Genomic DNA, 11,527 nt, shown 5'->3' with positions numbered 1-11,527 from the left:
TTGGTTTTACTCAGAATTCTCTTGTTAATGTGTTGCTTCCATAACTTTGCCAATCTTCTAGCTTGCTTACTTGCCACAAGTGCACTGTGCCACCTACCAATAGAAAGGAAACGATAATGTGCATATTTCCACGAGAGAAATCCCACGCCTGGACCGTCATTGACTGCTGCCATGATTCTAGCCTACGTCACAGCGCCATGTGCGCCTTTTACATCCAACACAAAAACTGCAGTCGTGGTGCTTTCGATTGTACTCAGAACTCGGAAATTCTGCCTTCTGAATAGGAAGATGTAGGCAACACCAGACTGCAGATGAGCTGCATACAGGGCTGGACTGGGACAGAAAAATTGTCCCGGGCATTTTGACTAGAGACCGGCCCACCATTATAGGAAAAATCATAAAGCCTTTGAATGAAAATAAACACTATTGTGACAGTGATGTACACTGTTCTGATGGTATATATGCATCAATCTATCAATCGTTTGTTGTAAGATTCAGATAATTATTTTTTTAAAAGCGAGACATTTGAAATGAGAATAAGAAAAAAGTATTTCTTTGTGCCCCCCTTTCCCTGTTAATGCCCTACCTGCCCCCTGGCAACACTTTGCTAGACCCGCCCCTGCACAGTTACCAGCTGTCAGCTACTTAGAAAAGGATGCTGGTGTTATTTGTCTCTCAGAAACAGTTCATAACTTCCCTTCAACTCATTCATGTCACCTAAAAGGTAAACCTGTTTCTCCATCACCTGTTCAGCTCTGATGATCCAGTAAGGACATCTCCTGGTTTCATCTTCATGTTTCCCTCTCACCACATATCCAAACCGACATCCTCACCAGCAGGTTTACAGCTGTGGCTCCAGCAAACATCAGCTGATACTAGAAATTAATATTAAATAAATTCTAACAACAGCTGATCAAGCTTAAACGTGCTGCTGTTGTTTAGCGCGACATCCGCTGGTTTCCTCTTTCTGGCGCAAAGTGAGCGATAAACAAACAAGAGAGCCGATCAGCTGATCATTGATCAGTTTCATGATTGAAGTAGAAACAGGAGAGAGAGAGGGTGAGAGGATGAGAGAAGAAGAGGCAGCTGTGCAGCGTAAACACAGAATAACTCCAGCTTTGTGCCTTTTCCATTGAAGCTGAATTACGGGACAAACTGTTCCTTTTCACTTCAATAAGAAACGCGTAATATTTTCTCTGAATACCAGACAGGACGGTTGGCAACTCTAATAACTTATGAACAAAATAAAGTTAAACATCATTAACATCATAGCACCCACCCAGCTGTATAGAAACTCCGTCATGCTAGCTAGCACGCAGTACGGAAAAAGTCAGAATAACGAAAATAAACTCCACCTAAACTTGGTTCATATCTGACCCAGAGAGACTGCAGGTCATAACTTCTTACCTGAAGTTCAGTTCACACTTGGACCGGCGGCCGCCTCGGGTCTCTTTTCCTTCTGCGTCCCCTTTCCTTCATCCACCTGCTGGCCTCCACCACTAATGTTACTGAATCTGTGGAAGCTCCGCGATAGCCACCACACGAAGTAACGAGTAACGACCCTATCTAAATCCCAGTAACGACTAACGCGTTCCTGATTTTGGCATAATAACTAGTTACCGTGCTCGTTACCACAATAATAACGTAGTTACTGTAACGCGTTACTTAATAACGCGTTAGTCCCAACACTGATCGCAGCTCAGCATTTAGGAGACAAGGTCAGAGAGGCAAGGCTGGGGTGGTTTGGGCATCCCGAGCAGGGACAATGGATATACTGTTAACAGGCATGAAGGAGTAAAATAGGAAAATCACAGAGAAGATTCATAGATGTAGTGAAGGAGGACATGCAGAGGGCTGATGTGAAAAGGGAGGATTATAGAGACACGGTAATTTTGAGGCAGATGACCCGCTGTGGTGACCCTGAAAGGCAGCAGCCAAAAAAAAAAAAAAAAAAAAAAAGTAGAAGGAAAAATTGCATCACAGTAATTTCTATATCATATATTTACATCTTGCCTTGAGCATTTTAATGCATATTATGATTAATGACTAAAGAGACAAATGAAATCCAGCCATTTTTTCACCTCCCATAAATCTCATGTAAGTAGATTGATAAATGTGCTGTTCTCATTTTTAGCTTAAAAAACCCCTTGCCTTTAGGCTTAGCAGGTCTGTGCAAGATGTTTTTATAACACAGATGAATATATTTTTAGGCCCAAGTCTAAACTGTCATAGTTCTGTTCTGTGTTTGTTTATTGTTGTTTTGATCTTGATTATATTTCCTAGTTTAGTTTTCTTTGTTTCTGGCTTTGATTATGTTTTATCTCGACGGATTATGGTTTATTTTAGGTTGTTTAGCATTTCCCTTTCTATCATGTCCTTAGTATTTTGTCTCTATGTTATGGATCTCCTTCTGTGTCCCTGTCTGACTCTGTGTTTCGTCTCCCTTACCTTTTCCTATGTTCCTCTCTTCCTGTTTGCTTATCCCCATCCTAGTGTCAAGTTTGTGAAACCTCCTGTTTTATTTTGTTAATCCTTGTCTCATGTGCATGATGTCCAGTTTTGTTTCCCTTGTCTCATTCTCCCTTGCGTATTTTTCTGTCTTCCTTTGTTGGAGCGTCTGTTAACCTACCTGTGTCTCTATGTCCCAAGTGTTTAGTTGGATTTCTTATTTTGTGTTTGTCAATCAGCCTGAATAAGCAGCTTGTCTTTTGTTAAAGCTACTCCCTGCTTCCATTGTCTGCATTTGTGTTCTCACTCTCCACTTCTCACCATCTGCTGCAGCAGATCTTGACAACTCAGATCTGCTACATGTGTCTTAATTTGTTTAGCTAGACATCTGCTCTTTACCTGCAACTTCTGACTCTGTCTTCTGACAGGGATCAAACACATAGAAAGATATCAATCTGAGGGAACATGCAAATATAGTTATACAATTGTATCACTTAGATAACAGTGATAATTTAAATTAAAATGCTATGTGTGGGGAGCACATGTGAAGACAATTGAAATGGAACCACTATTCTAGCTTCAGGAATTTCATTATATGAAGAAAGTTGCTGCAGTTGGATGTTACTTTCTGAATCAGGACAAGGTTTTGGTGAGAAACAATTACTTAGAAAAACCTGTCAGGTTGGAATATTGTTAAGTATGCATCAAAATTATTAACCAAACAAAGATATGTTCCACTCGCAGAGTGTGGAACCATGCTCACAAGACTATGTAATTTGTTGCATAATAGTTAGGGATAGTTGCTGCTGCTCAAACTTCATCCAATGTATTGTCTGCTGTGACTTAGGGCTACAAAATTACATTATTTTAAAAACGTACTTATCTTGTATCAAAAAAAAATCACACAGATTTGTGTTTTGTAACTGAGGGCTTTTATTTTGAACATTTCACATTTTTAAAGCATACTAATCTTCCAATAAGAAAGTTATATTTTGAAAATCTGACACACCTTGTCCCTCCTGTTAGTCATTGTCAGGGTCTGGGACTGTTACCTTTGTGCACAACTGCGTGTATGTGTGAGAACGAGGGAGAAAGGTCAAGAGTTATAAATAGCAGCTTACGCACATATGACCTGAGGTGGAATTACATCATTTTTTCCAAACTATAAATATTTGTGCTTCCCATACTTATATATCCATACTCAAAATCACAGACAGCCTCTGAGACACTGTTAGATGGATAAATAACTCTAAATAGGTTGAAATGTGTGTGTGGAACACACTGAAATGGAGGCAAATGACATGTTGTGGCGACCCCTAAAGGGAGAAGCCGGAAGAAGGGGATTAGTGGGAGACGTGTGTATATATTTGAGCCTGTATGGTTTAGAGAAAATCCAAAATATTTCTGAAGAGCGTGTGACAGAGTAGATTAGGCAGACATTCGGGATGGGCTTCTAGCTGGCACACCAAACAGGATTCACAACGAAGAATGAGAGGTAAGCACTGCTCATCTGGCCATTAAAAGAAAACAAACAAGCAAGTAAATTAAATTGCTGAATCATAAATTGCCTGAGCAGCAATACCACGGTTGTAGATCAAAAATCTAGGAACATGTGGTGTAGAAGACTGGGCTTAGGTACTATCACTGATTGCAGGTTAGAGAACAGGTCCTGTGAGCTCTCTGGACCATGCTTACTCCTGAAAAACAGTGGTTAGTTCCAGCCATATGTGCACTTATTTACAGAGATAGCCGAGAGAAAGAGATAGAAAAAGGGGAGATAGATAGAGGGCAGATTGCAACCTGGAGGATGTGGAAACGTGACACATGCATGGTCTCATCAGGAGAACAGCCACAGGAAGGCGCACACATACTGCTGCAATGCATCTCAGCCCACAATTTAAATGAAAATTTGGATTTATTTGTGTGAATTCAGCACTCAGAGGGATGGTGATTTTTGTTTGCACTGGCCGCAATGATTCATTGAATATTTCGAATAATTCGATTATAAAAACTTCTCGACACAAATCCTTTGCCTCAATGCTCCGTTTAATGCACGGCTCTGTAATACTGCTCCTAAATGGTATGTGAATAAAAACTGTGACAACATTAAGCCCACACAGCCCCCAGTTTTGAAGAGAAAAACTGATAACACAACAGTAGCAGTGTTGATGATGCTGGCACAGTTTAATGCGGAGCCGGAGTCAGTTTGCACATCGTGGTGAGCTCGGGTAGAGCTTTACGGAAAAGCTGCTGGAGTCCTTCATCTACGCACCTGATCAACAAAACTCTGACATGATAAGCAAACTTTGTATAGCTGCTCCACCAACCAACATCTGTTTTACACAGAGAGAAATCTCCAGGAAGTCTCAAAAAGTTGTATTAAGATATGCAGATGAACTGTTATCCCAGCCCATTGTTCCTTCAGTGGGCTGGTTTCAGTCATTATGCAAATGTACTGTTTACAAGATTGGGGAAACCTGCAGTCAGCTGAGACTGAAGAAGTCACTTGGATGAGTGACGAAACGTTTCTCCCACTGAACACGCAACATCCAGATGAAGATCAACTTTTGGAAACATGGTCTAGTGTACATCATGCCCCTCTTGACTATCACCCCTGTTTGCTTCCATGTAAAATCGGGCAGCTGCTGTCAGCCATGATCAAACATAGTATCAGACTAAGTTAACCCTACGTCCAGATGAACAGAATCAACTTCTGGAGATTTACTTATCTGGATGATTGAGCATGCATCAAGACACTAGACCATATTAATTTCAAGGCTTTCATAAAATGTTTCAGATTGAAAGTGAAATAATATAAATTGCATTAATATTTAAAATATAAAAATAAAAGCTTTTTTACGAGCAAAAATAAAATAAAATAAAACACACATGGGCAGTAAAACGCTGGGCCACTGACCTGAGGGTTGTTAGGTTGGACACTGATGATTGGTGTGGAAGAATAGTGGCTCTATTCTGAACCCCACACCCTGTCACTAAGGGAAAGCCCCCTTTAGGAAAAAGCTATTTTCTGCCATTTGTATCTGCAGTCTCATTCTAATAGGGTCAGCAAAAAAGATCAGGGCTATATTAACTTATATATGGTGTTTCTTAACAACCGTCTGGTGGCAAATGGCTGCATAACATTTAGGACACAACAACTAGTAAGTTTGGTACCAACTAGTGACAATAGCGCAATTAGTCGACTCGACGCACACATCCCTAATCTTACTTCATACGTCTTTTGACCCAATTGGTAACACAAGTGCATTACACTGATTACACAAATCAGTAAGATGTTTCCCTTTCCTAAAAAGAGTGTCATTTAGAAAACAATGACCTCGTCTTATTCTACTTATAATTAGAATTACCTCCTCCTGCCTACTTATTCCTCTATTTCTTGTAACGTGAACGGTTTTGTACTTTATATAAATGTCTCCCTTTTACTTCATTATCCCACGCCATTTCCCATAAATTGTTAATTTCTTTCCAAACGTTTCCCGTCAGAATTCGACAACGGTATCTGCATTTCAATATCTACTTTTTAATAGCTTCTTTGGCCAACCTATCTGATCTTTCATTACCCACAATACCTATATGAGCGGGAGTCCACATTATTACTATATTTTTGCTTTTTCACACACAAAATCTACGATTTTTCAACGCTTAACAATGCTGACAATGAATCACTATTATTACTTCTGAAAATCTGTCTACCACCCGTTCTAAAGCCAATGATATGGCACATAACATAACATAACTCAAAAAACTGCCACCTGGCGAAAGCACTAATGCGTATGACGTATCGCGATCTACGTGCAGGCACGTCCGTGACGTAACTATAAGAGGGCGCCCCGGTGTTGGCGGCGAATTTAAAGTCTCGGTTGGAGGGCTGCAATCCAAGCAGTCTTGCACTTTTCGTGTAGGATCGTACTTGGTTCGAGTTAAAGGAAATGCCAGGCGACAGGTATCGTCCTCAGTGGTTCTTACTTTCTGTTACTAAACATATTTGAGGTATAGCGGTGCATAAGTTATCTGTCAGATGTGTTGCACATGTGAGAACGAGCCGCCATCCCAAGGCTAGCTTGGTGCTGTTTAACTGTCCCGACTCAAAACTGTGCTTTCCATTTCTAAAGTGGTGTGAACAAGGCGGTTTTTATGCGAAATTGTGTGTTCGGTAGACTGTCAGCGTCGTTAGTGTAAAACTGTACCGATAGCGCGCTTTCTCCCCAGCGCTTTCCCTCCACGCCTGTCAGCGGCTCTTTTCTTCCCGGGGTACACGCTGTAAGCTAACCGCAGGGCAGGAGTGGACGCCCTGGACCACCTGCATGTGTCTGTACTGAAAGACAGGAGACGGTGTCTGTCGTTTGGTTTTGCAGTCAGTTTGCGCGGTCACTCCGCTGGTAGCTACATCAATATGGCGGGCACGGAGGGGTTCTTTAGAGGAAGCTAGGCCGCTAAGTAGCCTTTCTGTGGGGTGTCTGTGTAATGATGAAGCCTTGTTTAACGATGCCCACATGTCTGATTAACCTCTGCTTCCAACAGTGTCCCACTGCAGGATCGTCCCTGCCTTAGTCTGCAGGACTCCATGCTGACTCAGCCCAGGAAAAGCAAGTCCAGAGGCATTCTTAGCGAGGGCCTGGACACTGAGTGCACCCCAACAGATTTCATCCTGCAGTTCACACCACCGCGCAAGCAACAGCGGCTCTTCAGCAAGGGGAAGGAGAATGACAGCAATCAATTTGTTCTTAGCAGGAGATCAAGGAGGAAAGACTCCTCACCAAGTAGGAGCAGATGCTTTTCTGATGTTTAAGATGAGGGCTTTCACCTGTGATCAACTTAACCTTTTTCCCTTTCTCTTTCCCTCTGCAGACATTTCATGGGATCAACTACCAGACGAGGTTGTTCTTAGGATTTTCTTCTGCCTTCCTCTGCAGGACCTCGTCAGAATATCTGTAGTTTGCAAGCGCTGGCAACGTTTGGCGTGAGTCATAATGATCATTAACAAAATCTCTGGCCCTGCTTCTTCCCGCTTAATTTTTTTTTTTTAAGTGCAGGGCGGATCCTAAAGATTGAGTTTGCATACTTCAAACCACGCCTCTGGTTCTTTCTCACATCTCGTGACGCTTATCACAGTATTCAAAAATATGGAAATCCGTGGCCCTGTGGATTCCTCATTAAAGGATTACTCCTAGTTCATCCATTAAACAGCTGTCACAGCTACTTGCACACCATCACATTCGAAAGTATTAAATTCTGACAAACTGGTAGACAAACGAGTTTGTGCTGCTTGATATTCTCAATGACACACACAATGAAACCCACATTAACATTTAACAGAACGGGTTGCTGTGTGCAGGTTATTTACTGCAGGCTGCTGTAGGGGTTTGCCTCCATGACACCTCTTTGCTTGTGCATTCATCACAGGTTTGACGAGTCTCTGTGGCACAGTGTGGATCTAGAGGGGATGACCCACACGGCTCTGGCTCTGCAGCAGGTGCTGAGGACTGGCATCCGCAGACTGCGCTGCCCTCGCTCCTTTGTGGAAGAGTTGCACTTAACAGGCAGAGGGTTAGTCACATTTATCGTGGTCTGTCCTGATTTTCTTCTTCAGTGGAAGACTTACTGAGTTTTCCTTGCCTGCGAAAATCTAATGAAAACTATCTAATGTCTAACTATTTAATTTTCCTTCACACCAAAGAGCTCTAAGTATTAAGTTCTGTGGCACTTAAGTAGAAAAATGCTCTTTTCTTTCTTTTCCATTATACAGCTCTTTGCAGGTGGTTCAGATGGATCTGTCAAGCTCAATCATACCAACGTTGGCTCTGGAAGACATCATCTGTCGCTGCAGACTGCTAGAATGTCTGAGCCTGGAGGGTCTGCAGCTCTCTGACACCATCATCAGGTGAGATCTGAACCATTTGCTACTGATTAGAGCAGCAGGGATGTCACTGATTCCCAGGGTCTTTGCAGCTGCTTTTCTCTTATCAAAAATATGTCTGAGCTTTTCCTGACTTCAGATGTCCAGGGAAACATGCCTTTGTCTGAAAAGTCAGTGATGCTGTTTGTAGTAGAGCCTCATCAGAGATGGAAAAGTCGTGCTGTGACTGTTGATTGTAAACTGGCAAAACACTAAATTCCTCTCAGTAAATGCATTTTCTGAATGTGTTTGAGCCTTAAATTTGTACTGTGTGTTTGTTAATCTCTTTTACTCAGCTGTCTGGCAAAGAACACCCGCCTACAGGAGCTCAACCTCAGCGGCTGCTCTGCCTTCTCTGCTCCTGTGCTCACTAGGATGCTTAAATCCTGTTCCCGGTCAGCTGCTCAGTCCTTATTTACTTTGTAACCACAGTTTAAGTTTCTCCTCTGCCTCAGATTTACTAATGCAATTATTTTGTGTTTCAGTATACAACAGCTGAACTTATCATGGTGCACCTTTGATAATAATCACATAAAGAGCGTGGTTGATAATCTGAGTTCCAGTGTTACACATCTCAACCTCAGCGGTTACAGAGAGAGCCTCACCCTAAATGGTGAGTGGTGGAGATCTTCAAGTCACTGATTTCAACACTAACAAACACAGCTGGCTTGTCCTGAATGATGTAACACAGAACAAGCTGCATAATGATACAGTAATTTGATTCACTTGACAGCTTGAAGGGTAACACTGAGGGTGCTGAAGTGAAATTACTGTAGTTTGTGAAAACTATATATAGATCGATCTAGATCTTAAAGATTGTTTGAGTTGCATCATTCTGACGTGTGTCTGTGTTATTTCTCATTTTTAGATGTGAAGGTGTTGGTGGAAAAATGCCGCCAGATTAAAACTCTAGATTTGAGGTAAAAGTTTAGTCATTGTTCTATGTTTGGTATTTAACTGTGGGGTTTTTCTTTAAGTTGTCTCGTTTTATTTGCTATTGCAAATTAAATTGTCATGGATGGAAAAATGTCTTTACTGTGGCCACAGATGACTGCAGCTTAAAATCTGTTTCTGTGTCGCAGTGATAGCACTCTGCTGACAGCTGACTGCTTACCTGTCCTCAGTCAACTCAAGCACCTGCTGCATCTGTCCCTGAGCCGCTGTTATCACATTCACCTTGCTGCTCTCACGTAAGTTTTTGTCTGCCTCCCACCTCCATCCATGTCACTGCTAGTTAGTGTGTCCCATCTGATCGGATCTTCTAGCTTATTTATTTATTTTTTTGCCACAGGTATGTAGATGTTTGTTTGTGATTATTATTCAGATGGAAACGCACTGTCTAAGTTACTAGTAAAGTACACGGATGATGATTACAGCACTAGTCTGTTTGGTAACTAGTGCTAGGTGTGGTGTTCATTTACAGTTTGATTTTATTAGTACAAAAACTCTGCTCTAACCTCGAGCTCTATATTTGGGACTTGTTTGCATGAGTGAATACTGAAAACTAAATGCTGGTCTAGATTTTATTTGGGGCCTAAACGGGGAAAATCTGTTAAATTTAATTTATAGTTTTCTAAAAAGAATATAGAATCATATTTGAATAGCTGAAAATCACGATTAATACTTTAGCTGGTGTGATTGCAGTGACGTGGGTATAATGTTCCCTGTGCTGAGCCAGCTGGATGTGTTTGGGCTGGTGCAAGATAGCCAGCTGCCCTCTCTGAAGAGGGAGATGCCTCATGTGAGCATCAACTCCAGACCTTTTTCAAGCATCGCCCGGCCCACACCGGCCAGCAGGTTTGTTGGATTCACCAGCGACCGCACCATGTGGAACAAGAAGTGTCGACTGCGGTTTGGACTGTAACAACCATGGCTCCTCCTTATTTCTTTAGTCCAGTTAGTTTGTAACGCAGAGAGTTTTGTCCTGCAAAATTCCAATGCATTCGGGTCTGACCTGGTGTGCAGTAATGGAACAATGTTTCAGTGTTTGCTGCTAAAGAATATGCTTTCTAGCCTTGCTTGCACATTTGTGTGCTCTTAAATGCAGAGCACGCAAGCTTGTGAAGAAATGTCAGGGTTGTGAAGTGAAACGTTACATTGTTTTAGGTTCTAATAATGTGTTAATTCATTTAAAAAATGTATTGAGCATGGTTTAAAAGGGGGTAAAGTGATTTAATTGGCTAAATACTCGTATCAGTTTTGCTCACTAATATCTGGAAATCAGTAAATGCATAATGAAGGTATGTTAAGGAGGCATTTACTGTGCTGCCTAAATGATCACAGATCTTTTGATAAGCTTAATGATTTTAAAACGGCCTCTTCTATTTTAGAAAAGTCAAATATTGACTATCGTCCAAATAATTGTAACTTGTAATCCAACATTTATCAGTTGCATCCTTACCTCCAGCTGTCGACATATTTAACAGTAAAAGTGTTTTGTGTGTGTCAGCTGTAAGAATGAGAGAACATTTGATTTTAATTGAACCAGTTTTAATGACAACTGATATATGTGGATCTGTCTCAACACATTGTTGCTAAAGAGACTACCTTTTATGGACTTCCAAATAATCTGTGTTGCTTGGAGTAATCCAAGTAGCTCAATAGTGTGGCTGTGTTTGCCCTCGTGTCAGCTTTAACTCTAGGGGAACATGTGAATGACTTATTTTCACCTCCGCGTCCTTTCTCATAAACCACTTTAAACTAAAAGCTATTGAATTTTTCTGTAGGATTTATTTAACTTAAGGAAACTTAAGATAAGGAAATGTACAGTTTGTGCCACATGTTTATGTAATGTTTGCCTCTGCAGCATCAGTGGATTATTAGATCAATAATGATGTTCAAATGTTAAGTTTGATTTAAGTTTTAAAAACTATTGCTTTTCCTGTAGAGAAATGAGTTGTTATACATTGTCCAGTTTTAAGGCTTAAAAGTATTTGGACAGTGAAGAAGTAAGCAGATATTTTAGATTTCTTGTACTAAACTTGGATTCGATTGCTACTTGTATGAACCGACAGGAGTGAAGAGATGTGAATAAATTGAAAACCCTGAAAAATCATAAAAGACCTATTAGAGATCCCAAAAGGTTCATTCTGTTCATCTGGATCGTGTTTTCAATGTGAGAAATGTTTTCTCACTCATCCGAGTAACTTCTTCAGTCTCAAC

The 11,527-nt window shown here is 41.1% G+C and overlaps 1 protein-coding gene across 1 annotated transcript; it reads left to right on the top strand.

The window, feature by feature from the left end:
- The first annotated feature begins 5,354 nt into the window (after positions 1-5,354).
- skp2 (S-phase kinase-associated protein 2, E3 ubiquitin protein ligase) lies at positions 5,355-11,425 on the top strand. Its single transcript, XM_085280567.1, has 10 exons — positions 5,355-6,412; positions 6,991-7,229; positions 7,318-7,429; positions 7,873-8,016; positions 8,216-8,350; positions 8,662-8,760; positions 8,851-8,978; positions 9,234-9,285; positions 9,448-9,555; positions 10,010-11,425. Exons 1-10 carry the CDS (start codon positions 6,399-6,401, stop codon positions 10,227-10,229), a joined length of 1,251 nt encoding a protein of 416 aa, XP_085136693.1. The 5' UTR covers positions 5,355-6,398; the 3' UTR covers positions 10,230-11,425.
- Positions 11,426-11,527: the final 102 nt, after the last annotated feature.

Source organism: Mchenga conophoros, linkage group LG7, assembly GCF_057382185.1.
Source record: "Mchenga conophoros isolate Kocher_MC1m ecotype Shallow Benthic linkage group LG7, M_conophoros_male_GT1.1, whole genome shotgun sequence".
Classification (NCBI taxonomy): domain Eukaryota; kingdom Metazoa; phylum Chordata; class Actinopteri; order Cichliformes; family Cichlidae; genus Mchenga; species Mchenga conophoros.
Note: the sequence above shows the minus strand (reverse complement) of the source record. Positions and strands in the feature narration are given on the sequence as shown.

Bases quoted from the DNA above. Each gene is read 5' to 3' on its own strand.
- skp2 (XM_085280567.1), top strand. The intron at 7,430-7,872 runs GTGAGTCATAAT...CATTCATCACAG, and splicing joins AAGCGCTGGCAACGTTTGGC to GTTTGACGAGTCTCTGTGGC. The intron at 9,286-9,447 runs GTAAAAGTTTAG...TCTGTGTCGCAG, and splicing joins ATTAAAACTCTAGATTTGAG to TGATAGCACTCTGCTGACAG.